The 23,617-nt window shown below is 35.8% G+C and overlaps 1 protein-coding gene across 6 annotated transcripts in view; it reads right to left on the bottom strand.

Moving 5' to 3' along the window:
- Nucleotides 1-23,617, bottom strand: part of AKAP6 (A-kinase anchoring protein 6) — a 626,630-nt gene that overhangs the window by 86,232 nt on the left and 516,781 nt on the right. For all 6 annotated transcript variants that reach the window (XM_054529991.2, XM_054529992.2, XM_054529989.2 and 3 more), the window contains 2 exons: nt 14,162-14,308; nt 10,881-11,105 (listed from right to left, as the gene is read on the bottom strand). In XM_054529991.2, the coding sequence (XP_054385966.2) occupies nt 10,881-11,105; nt 14,162-14,308 (372 nt within the window). The remainder of the gene's footprint in view (nt 1-10,880; nt 11,106-14,161; nt 14,309-23,617) is intronic.

Raw genomic sequence — 23,617 nt, 5'->3', positions numbered from 1 at the left:
GACTTTTGAGTCTACATAAGGGCAGATTCTGAAACAGTTTCTAGGTGTGACTATTGGCTCTATCGCTTACTAACTTTATGACCTTGAGTAAGTTACTTCGATTTTCCCCACCTCAGTTTTCTCATCCATAATAGCAGATGCGGCAGAGCAAGATACCAGAATAGAAGGCTCCCTAATCGTTCCCCTTGCACCTCTTGACAAGTACACCAATTTAATGATGATCCACTCTGACCGTCTTGCATCTTAGACACCAGCTCAACCACAGCAGGATAGGGCAGCAGTCAAAATTGTAAGGCCCCCGTTCCAGGCCCTAGCTCCCAGATGATATCTCTAGACATAACTCTAGGCCAGAAGGAAACCCACTACCTTGAAAGGAAGGTCCCAGTCCCGGCAGCATTAATCACCTGCTAACTGTAGACCCTTTGAGCCCTAAAAAACCAGCAGTAATACCCAGGTACTGTGCAGGGGGCTTGGATGAGTCTCTGAGACTTGCGGATTCAGGTGAGACTTAGCAGATTTCCCGGTGTGGTGGCTACAGGGCAAAACTCCTTCTGCTTGAGGAAAGCGGAGGGAAAAGTAAGAGGACTTAGTCTCTCATCTTAGATACCAGCTTGGCTACAGAGGGGTAGAGTACCAAGTGGGCTCTTGGGGTCCCCAATTCCAGGACTTGACTCTTAGATGGCATTTCCGGACTTGCTCTGGGCCAGAGGGAAGCCCACTTCCCTGAAAGATGAGTCCCAGGCCAGGCAGCATTCACCATAAGCTGACATAAGAGCCCTTGAATCTTAAGGGAACATCGGTGGTAGTCTGGCAGTACTCTCCATGGTCTGTGGTGGTGGCCATGGGGTGAGGCTCCCCCGGTTTTGGAAAGGGGATGGAAGAGTGGGAAGAACTGCATCTTGTGATTTGAGTGCCAGTGCAGCCACAGTAAAACAGAACACCTGGTAGACTTCTAAGGTTTTCGACTCTAGTCCCTGACTCCTGGAAGGCACCTCTTGGACCCAACCGGGGCCTGGGAGAACTTGCCGCCCTGAAGGGAAGCACACAGGTAGAGCTGGCTTTGCCACCTGTAGAGCCCCAGGGCCTTGAGCGAATACAGGCAGTAGCCAGGGAGTGTTTGCAGCAGGCCTTGGGTGGGACCCAGTGCTGTGCTGGCTTCAGGTCTGAATCAGCACAGTCATAGCGGTGGTGGCCATACAGATGCTTGTGTCACTCCACCCCCAGCTTTAGGTGGCTCATAACAGAGAGAGAGACAGAGAGAGAGAGATAGAGAGAGACAGAGAGAGAGACAGAGACAGACAGAGAGAGAGAGAGAAAAAAAAAATGAATGAATATTTATTTGGCAGAAAGTAAGGGAAAACAACAAGAGTCTCTGCCTGGCAATCCAGATAATTATCCTAGACGTTGTCCAAGACCATCAAGCCAGTACCTCTTTGAGTCTGCAAGAGCTACAGCATTACTGGGTTTAGGGTGCTCCCTAAAGCAGATACAGCATAGATCACAACACCCTAGTCATTTCAAATATCTGGAAAGCCTTCCCAAGAAGAACAGGTACAAACAAGCCCAGACAGTAAAGATTACAATAAATACCTAACTCTTCAATTCCCAGATACCAAAGAACATCTACTAGAATCAACACCATCCAGGAAAATATGACTTCACCAAATGAACTAAATAAGGCACAAGGGACCAGTCCAGGAGAAACAGAGATATGTGACCTTTCAGACAAATAATTCAAAATTGTTGTGTTGCAAAAACTCAAAGAATTCAAGATAACACAGAGAAGGAATTCAGAATTCTACCAGATAAAGATTAAAATAATTAAAAAGAATCAAGCAGAAATTCTGGATCTGAACAAATGCAATTGGCATACTGAAGAATGCATCAGTCTTTTAATAGCAGAATTTATCAAGCAGAAGAATTAGTGAGCTTGAAGACAGACTATTTGAAAATATACAGTCAGAGGAGACAACAGAAAAAAGAATAAAAACAATGAAGTAGGCCTACAAGATCCAGAAAATTGCCTCAAAAGGGCCAATCTAAGAGTTACTGGCCTTAAAGAGGAGGTAGAGAGATAGGAATAGAAAGTTCATTCAAAGGGATAATAAAAACAGAGAACTTCCCAAACCCAAAGAAAGATATCAATAAGTACAAGAATATCACACCAAGGACCAGGCGCAGTGGCTCACGCCTGTAATCCCAGTACTTTGGGAGGCCAAGGCGGGCGGATCACGAGGTCAGGAGATCGAGACCATCCTGGCTAGCACAGTGAAACCCTGTCTCTACCAAAGATACAAAGAATTGGCCAGGTGTGGTGGCGGCCGCCTGTAGTCCCAGCTACTCATGAGGCTGAGGCAGGACAATGGTGTGAACCCAGGAGGTGGAGTTTGCAGTGAGCCGAGATTGTGCCACTGCACTCTAGCCTGGGCGACAGAGCGAGACTCCTTCTCAAAAATAAAATAAAATAAAATAATTTAAAAAAAAATAGAATATAACACCAAGCAGATTTAACCCAAAGAAGGCTACCTCAAGGCATTTAATTAACTCCCAAAGGTCAAGGATAAAGAAAGGATCCTAAAAGTGGCAAGAGAAAAGAAGCAAATAACATACAATGGAGCTCCAACATGGTGGGCAGCAGACTTTTCAGTGGAAACCTTACAGGCCAGGAGAAAGTGACATGACATATTTAAAGTGCTGAAGGAAAAAAACTTTTTACCCTAGAATAGTATATCTGGCAAAAATATCTTTCAAACATGAGGTAGAAATAGAGACTTTCCCAAACAAACAAAAGCTGAGGGATTTCATCAACACCAGACCTGTCCTACAAGAAATCCTAAGGGGAATACTTCAGTTAGAAAGAAAAGGACGTTAGTGAGCAACAAGTAATCACCTGAAGGTATAAAACTCACTGGTTACAGTAATTACACAGAAAAACAGAATATTTTAACAATGCAACTGTGGTATGTAAACTACTCTTATCCTAATAGAAAGACTAAATGATGAAGCAATAAAAAATAATAACTACAACAACTTTTCAAGACACAGACAGTACAATAAAATATAAACAGAAACAACAAAGAGCTAAAAAGCAGGGGGAAGAAGTTAAGGTGTAAAGTTTTTATTAGTTTTCTTTTTGCTTGTTTGTTGGTTTATGCAAACAGTATTGTTGTTATCAGCTTAAAATAATGGGTTATAAGATAGTATTTCTAAGCCTCATGATAACCTCAAACCAAAAAACACACAAATGGATAAACAATGAAAAGCAAGAAACTAAATCATATCATCAGAGAAAAACACCTTTACTAAAGGAAGACAGGAAGGAAAGAATGAGAAAGAGAAGACCGCAAAACAATGAGGAAACAACAAAATAGCAGGAGTAAGTCCTAACTTATCAATAATAATGCTGAATGTAACAGACTAAATTATCCAATAAAAAGACACAGAATGGCTGAAGGGATGAAAAAATTAAACCCACTGATCTGTTGCCTACAAGAAATACACTTTGACTATAAAGACACACATAGACTGAAAGTATAGGGATAGAAAAAGATATTCTATGCAAATGGAAACCAAAAAAGAGGAGGAGCAGCTATCTGTATATCAGACAAAATAGATTTCAAGGCAAAAACTATAAGAAGAGATGAAGAAGGTCACTATATAATGATAAAGGGGTCAATTCAGCAAGATGATACAATTTAAAAGATGCATGCACTCAATACTAGAGTACCCAGATCAATAAAGCAAATATTATTAGAGCTAAAGAGAGACATAGGCCTCAATACAGTAATAGCTGGAGACTTCAACGCACCCACTTTCAGCATCAGACAGATCTTCTAGACATAAAATCAAGAAAAAAACATCGGATTTAGCCTGCACTATAGACCAAATGGATCTAATAGATATTTTCAGAACATTTCATCCAAGAGCTGCAAAATACACATTTCTTTTCCCCAACACATGGATCATTCTCAAGGATAGACCGTATGTTAGATCACAAAACAGGTCTTAAAACATTCCAAAAAAAGTAAATAATATCAAGCATCTTCTCTGACCATAATGGAATAAAACTAGAAATCAATAACAAGAAGAATTTTGGAAACTATACAAACACAAGGAAATTAAACAATATGTTCCTGAATGACCAATGGGTCAATAAAGAAATTAAGGAAATTGAAAAGTTTCTTGAAACAAATGATAATGGAAATACAACATACCAAAACTTATGGGATACAGTAAAAGCAGTACTAAGAGGGAATTTTATAGTTATAAGTGCCTATGTCAAAAAAAAAGAGGAAAAACTTCAAATAAACAATATAACAAAGCATCTTAAAGAACTAGAAAAGTATGAGCAAACCAAACCCAAAATTAGTAGAAGAAAAGAAATAATGAAGATCAGAGCAGAAATAAAAGAAATTGAAATGAAGAAAAAAATACAAAAGATCAAGGAAATAAAAAGTCATTTTTTTAAGTTCAACAAAATTGAAAAACCTTTAGGCAGACTAAGAAAAAGAGAGAAGATCCAAATAAATAAAATCATAAATGAAAAAGGAAACATTATAAGTGATACTTCAGAAATTCAAAGGATCATTAATGGCTACTATGAGCAACTATATGCCAATAAATTGGAGAACCTAGAAGAAATGAACAAATTCCTAGACACATACAACCTACCAAGATTGAATCAGGAAGAAATCCAACACCTGAAGGGACCAATAACAAGTAATGAGATTGAAGCCATAATAAAAAGTCCCTCAGTAAAGAAGCCAGGGACCTGATGGCTTCACCGCTGAATGCTACCAAACATTTAAAGAAAAACTAATACCAGTCCTACTCAAATTATCCCAAAAAACAGAGGAGGGCATACTTCCAAACTCATTCTATGAGACCAGTATTACCCTGATACTGAAACCAGACAGAGACACATTTAAAAAAAAACCCTACAGGGTAATATCTCTGATGAATACTGATGCAAAAATCCCCAACAAAATACTAGCAAACTAAATTCAATAATACAGTAAAAAGATCATTCATCACGACCAAGGGGAATTTATCTGAAGGATGCAAGAATGGTTCAACATATGCAAATCAATCAATGTGATCCATCATATTAACAGAATGAAAGATAAAAACCATATGATCCTTTAAATTGATGCTGAAAAAGCACTGGATAGAATTCAACATCCCTACATGGTAAAAACCCTAAAAAAAAAACGGGGATAGATGGAACATATCTCAACATAATAAAAGCTATACACGACAGAGCCACAGATAGTATCACATTGAATGGGAGAAAACTCAAAACCTTTCCTCCAAGATTTGGAACATGACAAGAATGTCCACTTTCACTGTCACCAACATAGTTCTGGAAGTCCTAGCTAAAGCGATCAGACAAGAGAAAGAAATAAAGGCATCCAAATTAGAAAAGAAGAGGTCAAATTATCTGCATTTGCAGATATTACCTTACATTTGAAAAAACCTAGACTTCCTAAATAATCTATTCAAACTGATAAATTCAGTAAAGTTGCAGGATACAAAATCAACGTAACAAAATCAGTAGCATTTCTATATGTCAACAGTGAACAATCTGAAAAAGAGATTAATAAAAGTGATACCATTTACAATAGCCTCAAATAAAATTAAATACCAGGAATTAACCAAAGAACTGAAAAATCTCTATAATTAAAATAAGAAAACACTGATGAAAGAAATTGAAGAGAACACACACACACAAAAAAAAAGAAAAAAGGAAAGATACTCCATTTTCATGGATTGGAAGAATCAATATTATTAAAACATCCATACTATCCAAAGCAATCTACAAATTCAATACAATCTCTATCAAAATACCAATGACATTCTTCACAGAAATGGAAAAAACAATTCTAAAACGTATATGGAACCACAAAAGACCCAGAATAGCTAAAGCTATCCTGAGCAAAAAGAATAAAACTGTATACCTGACTTCAAATTATACTACAGAATTAGTAGTTAACCAAATAGCATAGTACCAGCCTAAAAATAGACACATAGATGAATGGAACAGAATAGAGAACCCAAAAATGAACTCACACACCTACAGGGAACTCATTTTCAACAAACTTGCCAAGAACATACACTGTGGAAGAGACAGTCTCTTCAATAAATGGTGCTGGGAAAACTGGATCTCTATATGCAGAAGATGAAACTAGATCCCTACCTCTCACCATACACAAAAATCAAATAAAAATGGATTAAGGACTTAAATCTAAGACCTCAAACTATGAAACTAATACAAGAAAACATTGGGGGAAATCTCTAGGGCATTGATCTGGGCAAACATTTCTGGGGTAATACCTCATAAGCACAAGCAACCTCAGCAAAAATGGACAAATGAGATCACATCAAGATAAAAAGCTACTGCACAGCAAAGGAGATAAACAACAAGATGAAGACACAACACACAGAATGCGAGAAAATATTTGCAAACTACCCATCTGACAAGGGATTAATAACCAGAATATACAAGGAGCTCAAACAACTGTATAGGGAAAAAATCTAATAATATGATCAAAAAATGGGCAAAAGGTTTGAATAGCCATTTCTCAAAAGAAGACATACGAATGGCAAACAGGCATATGAAAAGGGACTCAACATCATTGAGCATCAGAGAAATGAAAATTAAATCTACAATGAGATACCATCTCACTCCAGTTAAAATGGCTTTTATCCAAAAGACAGGCAATAACAAATGCTGGCAAGGATGTGGAGAAAAGGGAACTTTTGTTCACTGTTGGTGGGAAGGTAAATTAGGACAACCACTATGGGGAACAGTTTGGAGGTTCTCCAAAAAACTAAAAATAGAGCTACCATATGATCCAACAATCCCACTGCTAGGTATATATCCAAAAGAAAGGAAATCAGCATATTGAAGAAATTTCTGCACTCTCATATTTGTTGCAGCACTATTCACAATAGCCAAGATTTGGAAGCCCCAACCTAAGTATTTACCAACAGATGAATGGATAAAGAAAATGTGGTACATAAAAGTAATGGAATACTATTCAGCTATAAAAAAGAACGAGATAGTGTCATTTACAACAACATGGATCGAACCAGAGATCATTTTGTTAAGTGAAATGAGCCAGGAACAGAAAGACAAACATTGCATGTTCTCACTTATTTGTGGCCTCTAAAAATTAAAACAATTGAACTCACGCATATAGAGAGTAGGGGGGATGGTTACCAGAGGCTGGAAAGGGTAGTAGGGGCAAACGGGATGGTTAATGGGTACAAAGAAAAAAATAGAATGAATGAATAAGATCTAGTGTTTGATAGCACAACAGGGGGACTACAGTCAATAGTAACTTAATTGTACATTTTTAAATAACTAAAAAAGTATAACTGGATTGTTTGTAATATAAAGGGTAAATACTTGAGGGGATGGATACCCCATTCTCCATGATATGATTAGTACTCATTGCATGTCTGTAACAAAAAAATCTCATGTGCTCCATAAACATATACATCTACTATGGACCCACAAATTTTAAAAATTTTAAAAATAAAAATAAAATATAAATAGGAGATCATACTATAATATGTCTCAGGATGGTGATGAGGAATAAGTAAGTGAATACAGGTAAAACATTTAGAAAGTGTGCCTCATACATATTAGTTGTGGTTGTTACAATTATTAAAATAACTTTTTGTCCCCCTAATGCAATTGTAGCATGGTCTCCTTTCTTTAAAGACGACACAGACTGTATCTATTCCCATGCTTATAATAATTTTTGTAATCTAGAGCAGGGTCAGGAAACTATGGCCTCTAGGTCAAATCAAGCCCACTGCCCTACTTTTGTAAGTAGTTTTGTAAATTAGTTTTATTGAACACAGCCATACTTATTCATTTACATATTGTCTGTGGCTGCTTTTACACTATGATGGCAGAGCTGAGTAATTCGTACAGAGATTATATTATTATCTGGCTTTTACAGAAAATGTTTGTCAACCCCCGATTTAGAGTAAAACAAAGTTTCAAAGTTTATTTGAAAAGTCAGTGAATGACTGGATGGGAATTTGTACTCAAAGACAATCGTTTTTCCTCTGTCTCTGCTGCTGGTTGCTATGGGGGTTCAAACGAGTCACATTACCTTTCCACAACTCGAATTCTTCATTCATAAAAATAAATACCCACACATATAAGAAGGTAATCATAATTTTCTGACTTATATAATTAGTATATATTTTAAGTATAACAATATGCATAAAAGTGCTTGGTCAAATTTAAATTATTAAAGCAGATTTGGGTCATTAATCATCAACAAGGTTATTAAATCTAATCCACTCATTCACCTTCTTGATGACAAAGTCTTGTAACAGGCCTAAACTTGCTCTTCCTCAACTGGTTTTGGGACCAGGCCAGCGCTGTGGTCTTCTTTAGCTGGCAATGAATAATATCTTCCCATTTTGAGTCTTTAGAATAATGAATTTTGTTATGGGATACAAGGAACATATGATTAAGTAATTATTTTCTTTTCTCTCTGAAGGGTCGTCATTAAAAAGTAGTGCTTTCCAGCCAATGGCATTGAAGCTGTACACACACAGCTCAAAGAGGCCCTGTGCCAGCTGGCCTCATTAAATCCCTGACATGCTCTCCTGCATTTTGTTGTCAGAGTGTGTTCATTCCTTGATAATTCTGCATTCCTATCCCAGGGCTCTTAGGACCACACCTTCATGTTTCTTCCCTTTTGCTGAGTTTGGACTCCTCTTTCTTTGTTGGGTAGAATTTTCTCCTGTGTCTAATCTCATATTTCTCATACTTATTGCTTAAAGAAAAGGAAAATGTTCCACAATTGGTTTGTCCTTTTTTCTGAAAACTGAAGATCCTGATCCCTTGTCTCATCCCAGACTAATCTATTAGAAGGAAACACAGTTCTGTCTACAAAGCTATGGGTTTTCCTTTTCATATGCAGCACCTTCCCTTCCATTCTCCTGGAGAGTACATTGTAGTTTATCTATCATTACTCTTAGTGTCATATAAAGGACTTCAGTTCTGTTAAAAGGCTGAGGATTTATAGGATAAAGAATCATAAAGCTAAACCCTGTAGATAAAGCCTGTCCTCTTCTGTGTGACCAGTCATGGCAGGAGACCTTTAGGAACCCATGAGAGGCAGAGCATGGCAGAGGGTCTCCCATATGTAAAAAGGTTCTTCAGTCACTCTCCTGTCTGAGCTGTTTTATCACTTAGAAAGGCAGAGTGTACCTGTTCTTTGGGTTTGTGGTAAGTAAAAAAGTTTTACTCTGTACATGCTTATTACCAATTATAGTTTTGACAGGTTACAAACATTATATTACGTTATTATTATATTGCAAACATTTGCTTCCATTCTTCCAGTGAATGTGGTAATACACAGAACACTGGATTAATCACACACCAAACACTACGAGTAAATAGCTCAGAATTATTTAAAATTCTGGCTAGGAAAGAGATTTATTCCAACAGTCATGAATAAAATTTTCTTTAAAAACAATAAAAAAGTGCCATTATGCTAGATCCCCCTAACTTATCTGATCAAACTCCTCAAGGTCAACTTTAGAAAGGAACTAGTTGCAAGTCAAAGAAAAATCATCAGGGCTCCATAATCTCAAAAAGCTTGAAAAGTTTCATTAAAAGATTTGAAGATTCCACCTCCCTGCAGTAGAGGTTAGGATGGATCAAGTAGAGATAAAACAGCAAATCATCTGGGTATTAGATTTTAGACCACAAACCCATTTGCTTTGGCAAGACACTTTAACTTCCAGTTTGGTCTGTCAATTAAGTGGCGGAAGAGGAGGTTTTCAATGAAAGCTAATTTACAGGTGTGCAATGCAGATAGTTTATTGGGAAGTATTGTGGTCTTGTCTTTGAGGGTGCCTCCTCTAGGGTTATAGAGGTGAGCAAGATGACTCTGCCTGTTTGGCAGAGAGAAGGTGAATCACACGTGACTAAATTTTCTGACAGATTACTAGATGATTGCACGCAGGGTGGGATGAATAAAACCTGGTCCTACAATGCTTTGAGAAGAAATGGTTGCTTGGTTCCAAAAAGTTATTTCCTTCTTGGTTTTCCTTTTTCTCCCTTTAAGATTTCTCATGATGAAGATTTATTGCCACCAAATTCAAATTCTGCAACCCCAAAGCCTCAGACCGACACTAGCCAGAACCCAAATAATGACTGCATTTATGGAAAGATTCAAGCAGTATGGGCTAGGTTGGGCAATAGGGGAAAACATTCTAATGTTAAATTGCTTTTAAATAGATATTGTGTAAACAATAGAAACAAACCAGGGGAAATGCCTCTCCATGGACATACAGTGAAAATGAATATTGTATTGCTGAGGTTGGTATATTCTATAATAGAATATGCCTGTAATGTGGGAACTTGTTTTACTTTATTTCTTCCCTCCATGAATAGTTGACTCTTTCATGTGTAAAAATTATGTTTCCTTTTGTTAGCAGTAATGGACTTCGATTAAATCATGTTTTTATTGTATCAATTTGTGTAAGTATTTTTATCCAAGTTATTTACAGAACATTTAGGTCTGTCCTTCAAAGGCCTTATAGTAATCTTTAGTGTTTGCTGGTCTGCTTTTAATTCATCAAAGTCCTCCCTCAACAAGCATTGCAAAAAACACACATGCAGCAGAGACTTCCCCTCTACAATGTATATTTGATATGCTTAATGTTCATCTTTATACACACAGAGACATATAAGAAATGTTAAGGTTGTCTATAAATTCAAGGAAACATTTAGGTGCACAGTGATACACAGATACATGGGTATAATACTTTATGTACTTGATAAATATTTCATCCCTACCATAAAAAGAGCTTTTTATCAACTTTGATTGTTTTTTTATTACCTTAAAGTATTGCAGTTGTTTCTCAGTATTCATTGTTCCTTCCTTTTCTTGTCTCAGACAGGAATTGAAGATGAAAAGCTCTGTATCTCTTAGCCACCCTTTCAGTTCTTTGATCCTGACCTCCAGCTGCCTTACCAGGCTTCCGCTTTCAGGAGAGAGCAGGTCACGTGGACTCGACCCACTGTGCCCTGCCATTGTGTCCTGGATCTTCTCTCCTAGGGTTTTCTAATGCATCAGATTAAAAAACAAAAAATAAAACAAACGAACAAAAAACACCCCACGAACAACAAAAAAACAAAAACATAGATTAGCTTAGGTACCAAAAACACATCATAGTTTTGTTGGTAACAAGAGCCACCTGGAAGTGTCCATCTATACCTGCCACCTCACTACCGACATTCAGTCCAGATTAGGTCGTTGTTCCATTTAGTATTCGAATTCTCAGTGCAAGTTGTTCTGAGTACCAGCGGATACTTAAGAAGACCTCATTCACTTACTTTCCTTTAATAGAAAGGAGATTTGGCCCATAGTTCGCAAGATAAAAATTCATTTGAATTTTTTGGTCACAGAGAAAATTCATTTGAATTATCATGATAGGAGTTTATAGTAAAAAAGCCTCCACATAAAATGTCCAGGAGATATAAGTTTAATAAATGTACTAAAGAGGCCAAGAATAGATCAAGCATGGAGAATTAAATTCCATTTTTTGTTTTGTGACATATTCCCGAAACCATATAACTAAAGGGTTTTAAGAAAAGGAAGCCTCCTTGGTGATGTTGTTGATTTTACCTGACTTGGAAATTGTTCAATCCCACAATTCTTTCAATTTTGCATTTCTGCATGCTGGACTTTCTAATACCGAATATGTGTTAAAATAATCCCCAATTCACTACACTAGAAGCCTACTTAAATTAACCACCACGGCACGAGAGTGTTGTTGGGGAGGGCTCTTTTCTTTTTTGCTTTTTGGTGGAAAGCAGTCCCAATCAATAGGATTTAAATCTATAATGATGAATTAAACCTACAAAAATAAGCTTTAAAACACAAATAAAATTAAGTCAACAAACATTCATCTGGTGTGTAGTGTTCTGTAAATAATATCTTTAGGAGATTGTAGCAGAAAAATAGCCTTTCTTGGCAACACCCTTGTATTTTCATGGTGAAAATATTGATAATTTGAAGACTCTCAGTGGAATCCAGATTTAGCTATTGTTTTTACGCTGTAACAAAAGTAGCAGCAGGAGGTGAAATCAATGCCCTTGGAGGGTAGGGTCACAAAAAAGAATTTATTGCCACTTTTTTGTTCTGGAACAGTTTGCAATCATAAATTCTTCATAAACAGAATACTTCAGAGAATGGTCTGTCTTCATAAATATACGACAGAGGACATCAATTTCATTTAATTCACAATTTGTGTCAGCACAGCAGATGCCAATGCCTGCCTTGATAGGGTTGTTTAATATGCAATTGAGACAGAGTAATATGCAGCACAGGGGACAAAATTTCACAGATTAAACTGTACGCACCACTGACATTTCATTCTAATGTATTTCCATTCCACACTGTTCACCTTAGATGAAAGTAATATTAAAAACCATATCCCTCTATTTTACTATTGTTAGAAGTTAAAATCCTTGTCTTTAATTTTTTTCATGCCAATTAAAATGTAATCATGCCAATTAAAACAGTATGCCTGGTGGTGTTAGTGTGGTACAGGATTTAAAAAAATCTTCCCCCATCCTACTCTCTCACTGCAAACCTGCATGTTGTATTTGAATGATATTTTTGTCAAAATGGCAACTATTTTTAAAGCCTCTGATTCATAAAGGATAGCTAAATATTATTTCTTTTTTCAATATAATGTTGACTTAAAATTCTATTGAGGAAGCAATACACGTGACATAACTTAAACAATTTTCTAAAAATATTATTGTTATTTATCAAATTACCAATGGATATATTAAAATGCAATGTAAACAGACTTATTGCTACTTTATCAAGCATATAAGGTTGCCATTCTTATCTATGTAGTAAACAACCTTTTAAAATGTGATACACTAACCACATTTCTCCTGTCTGAGATCAATGAATGCTGTAGAATTGGGCAGATTTTGATTTAAGTCACCATATTATAAAGTGAAAGCCATTAATTATTATTAAAAGGCAACAATAAGTTAGATGAAAAACTTTTAACATTTTAAGTTACTTTGCACAACTGCAGAGTGTAATGAATTTAAATGAGAAACAAGGACTTAAACCTGCAGTTTTTTAATCTCCTAGATTAGGCATGGCATAAACAGAATACTGGCATTCCTCCAGATCATCAAGGTACACGAAGAGCTTTTTATTCAAAATATTTTTAGAGTATTATTTATCTAAAAATTTTTTTAAAAGGTAGAAAAATGGAAGGCATGCAAAATTATGCTCCATAATTGACATCGCCCATACTTGGCTGTTATAATTAATTATTTAGGTAATTGACAAATATAGCTTACCCTTGATTTGAAGTGAAGGCAATTTAGGAGAGAAGCTGATGAAAAAATACAGTTTAACTTTTCTCTCAGCTGTCTTCCAACAAAAGGACAGTACTGTCTCCTGCACAGTGCCATCCTGGTCTCTGGGTAACAGAATCTCTATATTGCCTTTTTGCCAGATTCTTGCATCTCAGTCTTTGGCTGAGACCCAGCCCATCATTGCGTGAAATGAATTACATGAAACTTTTTTTTTTTTGGCTTTTGTTAAAAGTGAGCTGGAAATTGAGGCACAAAACACAGGCTGATTCAATTCTGCAATTCAGATTTGGGTCAAATTTGCATCTTTGTTTTGGTGGCTTTAGTGTGACTTGAAAGCTGTAGTGACAACTCCACTTTTCATCTTAAGGGTACAGTAAATAGTTAAACAGTAGATGTCTCTTACATGTACCTTCAGAATAAATTCTATTAACATTCATTCAAGCATGACAGTCAGTATATATCAGATATACTGTATTATAGTTGACTTGGTGCATACCCATAATACATGGCATATTTTACTTACTTTTTCATGTATTAAAGAACCAAAATTATTAAAATCTGAGAGCAGACAAGCTCAGAAAAAAAAAATCAACAGAAGAGGAAAAGGAGTGTCTTTCCCATAATAGCATGAATAGCTTGTTTGAAATGTAGGTAGTGAATTGAAAGAGAGAGATATTTGCACCTCAAATTAGAAATCAGACAGATAGAGTACTTCACTACGCAAAAAATGTACACATAACCTACAAACAGTAATAAAAATGCAAATACCCCAAGCAGTTCCCATTTTTCATTAATTGAATCCACTTTTTCAAGGAGATCATTTGGTAGTAAAACGCCACCTTTCTTCAAAGCTTCAACCTTACTAAGCAGCTCCGTCTTTTTCAGGTGTCTGATGGACATTTCCACACTGTATCGCTAAAATGAAAGGAGAAAAAGAGATATCATTAGGGAGAGAGGTGTTCTTAGAAAATCATTGAACGCAGAATTTGTGATGCTTATGAGCATTAAAAGTTTTTGTTCCCAATAAAATTTATGGGGAGGCTAAATCTAAGTACTTTGAGTAGATGAAGTATATTGCTGAATATATTATATACACACACACACACACACAGTTATTACATTTAGTTGACTAATATTTATTTCTTAAACTCAAGTTTATACACATATTTGATCTTTAAAATATTCCAAATAGGACAGTAACTGGTCTAGGGGGGTTTAATATTACAGTTAATTTTGGCCATTATTTGGCTTCAGAGTGCTGTCCACCTCTCATCTCTGCCCCTAAAGGACCAGTCTCAAAGTGAAAGAAAAAAATTATTCATAAAGATTATGTAAGTTATCTGAAATTCTCAGTTAACATTTTGTTTTCATTTTCTTTTCCTTAAAAACTCTATGTGGGCTTGGAGAAAAGGTACATATAGAGAGAAAAAGGAAAGCCAACATTTTAGGAATAGTTACAAATCTGTGCTTCCTTATTGATTACTGTAAAATATCCCCCAAATCATAGTTGACTACAGAACCCTCTCCTCCAGTATGTATTATATTCTAACAAACTGCCAAGAGAGTCTCTCCTAAAAGATGTTTTGCTGGAGATAATGTAAGTGCTATTTAATATGACAGTTACTATGGTGATTCTCTTCAAATAACTCTATTTGGATAACTCCATAGTTAGTCCTATATTATGGATAGCCATAAATGACTATGACTGTACTTTATAAATGTACATGTAAAAACACCTCTGAGTAGAAAATCTAGATTCTGGTTAAAATATTAAACATATTTTACATTTTCAGCACATTTCCAAGATATAATAGCAATTTTAAAACTTTTTTCTTTCAGGCACCAAATTTAGGTCACTGAGTTCCATGGTAGTATTTTGTTCCTTTGCCCTAAATGACCAAGGGTGCCCTAAGATAAGCACCTTTATCAGAGTTAATGAGGAAAACTTTTCTCTGGGCAAATAAATAAATCAGTAAGTTCAAATGTCCCCAAGCACTTGGGTGATTTCACTCACCTTGAAAACATGATATTATATAGATCCCGAACAAAAATACAATTGGAAGTAGATTAAAGGAAAACAAGGTATGAAATCACTGTTTCGGTTAATAGATCTTCAGCATTTGCATGCATATGTTTGCATACTTTTAGTTTCATATTTTAATCTTTCATTTACACTAAACACGCACATCACTTGTATTATGTAAACTTCTCCAAATGTTAGTCATTTGTGGATCACAGAACAAAATGTTTTAAATGAGGTGATTTAAAGCATTTCATATTATTAATGAATGTTGATCAGGGTGTCAGAGTATCCAAAATTACATGAATATGCATAGTGGGGAAAATCAAGGGTTGCTTTAGAGCGCTTTTAGAATTTGGCCTGTGATACAGGAGAAATTCTGATTGCGTTTTCTAATGGAAGGCAATTACCAGGACCATGTTACTCCAGCACTTAGGAAACACACTGTCCACTTGAATTTTCTGGATTCAATATTCAGAAGTATTCTAGAAACCTAGATAGTGTTTTATTTGTCAGAGTGATGATTGGAGGAGAGGACAATCTGCTTTATGTAATCAGGTTCCCATCTAAAATAATATAGCTGACAAAGATTTACATAATTAATTTGGTAAGATTTCCACATAATATTGGGGGAACCAGTATTTCAGGCAGGCAGAAAAATCTTATTCAAATATTTTACTTATGCCACATGCTATTACTCATTGACAGAGAGATTCCTCTGGCTGTGCCACTTGGGAATCGCCTCTACCAGTTATCCCTTTAACTTGTGACAAGCTCATCCCCCCTCTTCACCCCAACTTTAAACAGCTCTCACACAGCAGATCAGTCAAGAAAGGAAACAGCTTAGATGTGTCCCATAAAAATGATAGTCTTACACAAATAAAAATATAAAAAGCAATTAATTTAATTTTAGATGTAATAAACCAATCTTCTCTGTTAAATGTGTATAAGTAGTCACTGCAATAGCTATTATAAAAGGTTATTACATTTAAAAGAAACTTGTCTTTATGCATGCTCTCGGTCTTTGTCACCATATAGCCAACTGTCTAAACAGCTTGATGAAAGATGTGATTGATGGACAATGCCTTCAAACTATAATATAAAAGCTAAGAGTATCTAGTTAATTGTTAGATGTATTGATATATGAATGAAAGGTACTAAAATGTTATATAATTTAACGTGAAAATATTTATTTTAATTTTTGAAGCATATTGAAGGTTAAATCTCTTATGTTTAGGGGCTCAAGCTGTATGTGTAATAATGTCAGGAGCTTATATTTTTGTTGATGCTAGTATGTTTTTGCTCTTCTGTCTCTTAACATCTTTTCAGAAGCATTAGACTCAGAAAATCTACTGCCAGCTCTATCAGTTTTCGGTCATCCTATCAAATGTGGCTACTTTATCCTGTGGTGAGAAGATAATTTAATCTTCATATTCATTCCACCCACAGCAGTAAGTGAGCAGAGGCTGCCCCATTGTGTCCTGTAGTCTGGGGATGTTATGATATAGACTACTCTTCAATAGGCAAAAATGAGATTAGCAAAGTTAAAGTCAGAAAGCTTTTCTTGAGTGCTAAGGTAAATAAGCATCCAGTATTTAATTTCCCCACAGCACCTGCTGTGGGCCTCTCTGTCTAGTCAAAAATAAAATATACTCTCTTGAAAGGCCATATTTACATTATTAAGTGTATTTGCTTGGCCAATTCAATTTTGACTAATGAAGCCTCCTAATAGATATGTGAATGATCTAAATTAAAGACGCAGGACAGTACTATTCTAAATGCCATCCCTGTGTATATAAATATAAAGAAAAACTTTAAAAAAAAGGAGTTAAAAATAACTACAACCTCTAGCCCACCATTTTAACTAAGAACTAAAGAAGTTGTAGAAAATTCTTATTGAGTACTTACTTTTAGCACAAATGCTAAAACTGAATTATAAAACAGAGCCAGCAAAAACAGGAATTTCTGAAATAAATATACTTAGAAATGCATGAAGACTTGATTGAGATAACTTTTTTGACAGTTATGCTAAAGGCTTCCCCGCCACACCGAAGTCCCCCTCCTTTTTTTTTGTTAGAAATCACACCGAAAATTCTGCCCAAATGGAGACTGGAACAATGCCTTGAAACAGTGTTAATTGTCACCATGGAAACCAGAAGAATAAGCCATTTTGAAACTGGTATAGAAGGCACACATTGAGCAACTCAAGCATTTTTCTGCCTCCCTCAATGTTAAGGAACAAGATGCCTTGTCACTGTGAGGTCAGAGAAAGAAAACATCATGAAAGGGTTGTAGATGCTCACTGTCTGGTAAATAAAAAAAATAAAAAATAAACTATATACAGCTAATGCTATAAGACTCTACCGAGTGAATCTTTTTGAAATAGAAGGATCATCAAAAGATGGCCAGGATTGGGGGATGGCTTCCACCTAAGCAAAACTTGAGGGCTATATTATGTGAACCTTGCCCCCAAAGCTCCCTGGGAATTCTGCTGTTGTAATAAAACTTCAGAAGAGGAAAGAAAAAAGGCAGCATGATGGAATTCAAAATAATGCTCTAAAAGCACACAGAGAGATTAAGACATCCATTGTAAGACTTTTGTATGGTGCTTCTGTTGGTTATGCTGAAAAGAGACCAGACATTGCTGAACAGAGAGTGAAGCTTTGGCTGCGAGAAACACACAAATTAAACTAAAGACATTTCTTGATTATTAGAATAGGGCTGTTGTATTCTGTGTCATCAGGGTTTGAGCATTTACATCTTACACCATATTACTTTTAACTGAGCTTCAGTTGACTTTATATTAGGAAAAGTTAAAACAAGGAAAATGATCTAGTTATTAGAATGACAGGATTGAATGTCTCTCCTGGTACAAACATAATACCACAAACACCTGTTTATCCAGCAAGATCCCCTTTCCTATAAATGCATGATTGACTGATAGATATGATTGATAGATAGATAGATAGATAGATAGATAGATAGATAGATAGATAGATAGAAAGAATACACTGAGAAAATAAAATATATCTTACTTGGTCTATCAGTAAGAAAGCAAATGCTAGGAACATACCAAAACACCAAACTATTGGCAAAATAATGTGTGAGAATATGCATTTTTGCAAAAAAAAAAAAAATCCAGGGATGTGTCTATTTACAACTCTCACGTGTTTTCTGGCTAGTGTTTGCCCTCCTCATTCGAGGCTTCATGGTGGCCCCTCAGCAAGTCCATGCCTAATGCCATTCAGTGGTGAACAAAGAGTCTTTTTATATAAAAGTCCAGGGTCCAAGCTCAGCTGTACATGCAGAGTGCAGGAATCTGCTAGAGGCCAGTGTTGCCTTTGCAGCAGCTCTTGTGCTGCCTCCCTTTTCAGAAGACTTGTGTGTAGCATCTCACAATGCATATGATGCTGCACATGGAGTCAGTATCACCAACACTTCAAGAAGATGTTCAAAATTGAAGAAAAGGGTTCAAGCCCAAGACAAATAATGGTCGTTATTTCTTGCAAACTCCTTGTATTTGACCATTAGAATTTATGGTGAGTAATTGCATAGAGAAATTATAAAGACTCCTACAATTGTCCTTGTAAATTAATAATAGGTTTTCCTGATTGGGATAAATTTGCTGCTGAGCCTTTGGAAAAATTAAAAAGTGCAATGTCATTTAAAATTGCCAGAACTCGCACAGCAAATTACACCTGAGGTTAAGAATTGAGTTTTCTCCCTCTTCTAGCTTATTCCATTTGCATGATCTGGAAATCACATTACACTGGCCATGTACTGTTAATTGGACATAGATTGCATTATCTTTAATATAAATCAAACTACAAATATTAAAATGAATTGCAAATTCCCTAATAGAAGATCATAAAACAATCTTTTTTAAAGCATCTCCCATTAATAATTTAATTCCAATCATACCACTCAGAAAACTTAAGTAGGAGACCTGGCAACTTATTTCTCCAATCATTTCTTTTAAATAACAAATATCTAAGCCTTTAAAAAAATATATAGCTAGACTAGAAGTCACTGTTATAGAACAAAAATAAAAACACCAATAACTGAAAACTTTCATGTCAATTTCATATAAAATACTGCATAAGGATGCCAAGTCTACCTGTCTCCTTTCTTTCCTACCCATGTCAAGGGTGAGAAAAAAGTCTCCTATAGGTAAAATTTGGTAAGTTTAAGAACTATCTTAATCATAAACTGTAAAATTATAATATTGATTATTATTTTTCTATTTACTTTTTAAAACAGTTCTCTATCCCCTTAGATATTTCCATAAATTTGATATCTTTCTGAAGCCTTTGTATGGCCTTTAATGAGTTTATATTAAATATTTAATACTGTTTAGGGCATATCCACTACTACCAAAAACAGTCATATTCCCAGCAGTCCCACTGTTTCAGGCAGAGGACTTGATTGATCCTCCTAGCCTGAATTGAGTAGAATGAAAAGAAGCAGTTGGAAAATAGCTGCAATCATTTAATGCAGATGACCTCTGACAGCCTCGCAGCTCTTCTATCTGAACAGAAATTTGCATGGGGTCTCTGTGCAGAGGAACAATGTAACCTAAATGGTAGACAATCTTTATTCTAATGAAGTGGGTGTCAAGGTCAATGTAAAACTGCAATGATAAATGGTGCACCACTAGGCAAGAGAAGTTGCATAGGCATTGTAGTGCTTTCACATTAATTGAAGACTGAAATGCACTGCGTGAAAAGCACAAGCCTCTCTTTTCACCATAATGTGTTAATGTGCCAATACCAAAATGATCTCTTCAAGATGTTTGCCTGTTGACATGTATCTTATTGCAAAAATAACACAAATATAAAATTATGGCAAAAAATGGACATTTTTAGAATTTAGTGTTTTCCTGGAATCGAATTACAAAAATTAAACAAAATGCTCCCAAATGATGTCCTGACACCTAATGTAATTCCTTTGATCCCTTTTTCTTTTCTTTTTCTATTTAGACCTGTCTTTAATTAGTTTCAACCAAGCAACCTTTTACAGAACCCTTCATTTGGGTACTTTCATGTTGAGCAAACTGTAAGAGAAGACTGAGGAGAGAAGAATCACTCAAATCTTATTTTTTCCCCTCACTTCTAAGTTTTCTGCTTAGTCTGCAGTAAAGATCTTCAGGTGTTGTTTGTCCTGAATGAAAATGTAATGAAAAGCCTATGGTGTGTAAAAGAAAATAACTATTTTCTAGTGTGGGAACTAGAAAACCTTAATCTGGTCATTGGAAATTGCCAAAATGACTGCACAGAAATAATTACAGCATGACTTCAGTTGGTCTAGCAATTTTGTGGCAGTCAATATTTTTCATTCCATAAAAATAAGGATAGTAAGCTGCTTTTTAAAAATCCTGATCTACTTAAGCCTGTAAAGGGGACATTGTTTGCTAATACACTCATTAGCAGCCAAGCACTTTAACTTCATCAATTAAACAGGAAATGGAGTTGCATCATTTAGTTTCATAATTTGCTAAAATACTGATAAGAGCATATTATTAACCATTCAGGAAACATTTCCAGGCTCAACTCATAATACCTTATAAACTGTATTTTTATGGTTGATATTTTTTTCAGAGTCTGGTAGACTCTATGATATAGCTACATTTCCAACACTACACTTCCTGTTACAAATAGATTTTAATAAAGCAATTACAGTTATAATAGTCAGGAATGGTCTGTAGGTCTGCAATCTTGGTGACAGAAGGCTATTAATATCCTTTACTATAAAATAAATGATATTGCTAGTCTGCAACCCTGATGTAAAAACAAATTGTCTCAAACGGAAATCAACATTCCTGAAATCGTAATTCAGAGAAAAAAATATCTCAACATGAAGGAGGATAGTGAAAAAGAAAAAAAAGTTACTGATGAAACTGTTTAAAAAACTGTACAGCTTCATCTGTGTGTGATTTGTCAGGTCTGAAGCTTTGACGTGCCCAAGGGGCAGACCCCAGCGGGGAGTAGGCTGCCGAGCTAAATAGCTGTGAAAGAAGTCTTAATGTAGGATGGAATTCAAACTAACCTTGACATGACCTCGGGAAAAATATGCAAAAAGTAAAATGAATGCTCTCTGCAAGATACATCCTAATTTTGTGGTAGAGCTGGTTAGTTTTACAAACATAACTGAGACCTTAAAAGAAAAATAGAAAGCTAGTAAAAGGGGAAAAGTTTAGAATTCAGGCAAAAAACGTAAGCAGGCATGTGTTACTGTGAAGGCATGTGAACCATTTGGAAAGAATCCAAATAAAAACCCACACCGAGCAATATTGTTGTCAGCCTGTCTATTCAGGAAAATTGTTTTTTTTTTTTTTAGGTTGAATATAAATGACACAAAGCCAAGATTACATCATTGCATTACAAAGTCTGTTGTGGCTTTTAGCTGAACAAGCCCCATGGATCTATTGGTTTAGGACAGTGATTCAGTAAGGAGGTTTTAATGTGCTATTTTTTCCTCCAGTGTCAATAAAAAATAGAGAAATTTAAGGAAGAAATATCCCATGTGCTCTCTATTTCTTGCTTTTGATCTGTATTTGATAAGCTGAACTCCAGTTTTAGTTGATGCATTCAGTCCTGATTTGACTCTATTATAAATTTTGCCTGTTTTGAAGTGATCAGCTTAGTAGGAAGGCATTTGCTCTAACTCCTTAGCCAAGAACTGGCTAACTCACTGGATATATGGAAATTTTAATTGAGTGTCAACTTGTGTAGAAATTCAATCCTATTACCTTCTCAATGCAATTTTGTAGCAATACCAGTTATTTACTACACTACTAACCAGATTTTAAACATAACTAAATTGCTGAGAACCTACACCCAAAATCTAATGACTTAAATCCCTTCACCAAGGATGTGAATTCCTGGATCAGGTGTATGCGTTTCCATTAGATTTTCATAAGCATAAACTGAGCAGATGGATGCAATCATTTAGAAGCACAGAGAGTTTTACTGAGGACCTGTTGAACAACCATATGTAAAGATCATTGTTTAATGGATGTTATGCCATAGGTCTCTTCTTTGGTCCATTCTTATTAAATATTTTATTAATGACATAGATAAAGAAAATATGAATATGGCATATTGATCAGATTGGCAGATTATACTAATGTCACTGATCAATAAAGTATAATATATATTTTAGCTCAGAGATCATAAACTCAAATACCTAAATGTAGCAATATGCTAGTAAACTGGTTCTCTAAGGAAAGAAGAAGAAGAAGAAGAAGAAGAAGAAGGAGAAGAAGACCTGATTTGTAGTGTTCGTTGATTTCCCTGGTGTAAATACTCCCACTGTGGCTGATTCCAATCTACCAATGGTGGTTGCTGCTGGTAAAATTCCTGAATATTTAACAATATGCTCTCATAAGTCAGCATTAGCCAGCTCTAATACCTCACCACCAGGCAGATGATATCAAGGAATTGAGTAGGGCAAGGATAAATCCTCTTCTCTCTTTCATATTCTAACTATTGCTACTGTCGCAAAAAAGAGAACTTTTTTTTAAATAAAATAAAGACAATGCATAAATGTGACTATTACTAATATCTAATATCAGTAAGAGATAAGCGGGCATAGTGTGAACCATGGAGGATGGGAGAGCACATGCCTCATCTAAAAGGGGCAACCCTTAACTCAGCTCTGCCAACTGTTACCCTGTGGAAATATGGCTTCAACATGGGATCAGTATGGCAAGACATATACATTTTAAAGCCTATACACACACACACACACACACACACACACACACACATATATATTATGTGAAGTCTCAAAATTGTTATATGTTGCATTAAAACTTTTTAACACTACACAGACCAAACTATGTCTCTGGATATGAATCTGCAGGCAACTACTTTGTAATGTCTATTTCAGATGATAACAGACTCTAAAAGGAATAAAACATGTTGCCATAATGAGTTAAACCTAAGAAGGAGAAATGACAAATGTAAAGTCAGGCAGAGTTAATAACCACCCCATTTCACCCCACTACCCCCACTCCAAAACGATAAAAAGTTTTAAACTGCATAAAGAATGGAAGTGACAAGGCTTCACTTGCCTTTAGGTTCAATGTGAGTCAACAGACAATGGAAGGTAGATGTAAATTTTTAAAAAAGTGAGACAGGAGAGTTCCCTTGACCCCTTCACAAGACTTGTGATAGAGGTGTGGCTCGTTTACTCAGCCACCT

This window comes from Pongo abelii, chromosome 15, assembly GCF_028885655.2.
Source record: "Pongo abelii isolate AG06213 chromosome 15, NHGRI_mPonAbe1-v2.0_pri, whole genome shotgun sequence".
Taxonomy (NCBI): domain Eukaryota; kingdom Metazoa; phylum Chordata; class Mammalia; order Primates; family Hominidae; genus Pongo; species Pongo abelii.
Note: the sequence above shows the minus strand (reverse complement) of the source record. Positions and strands in the feature narration are given on the sequence as shown.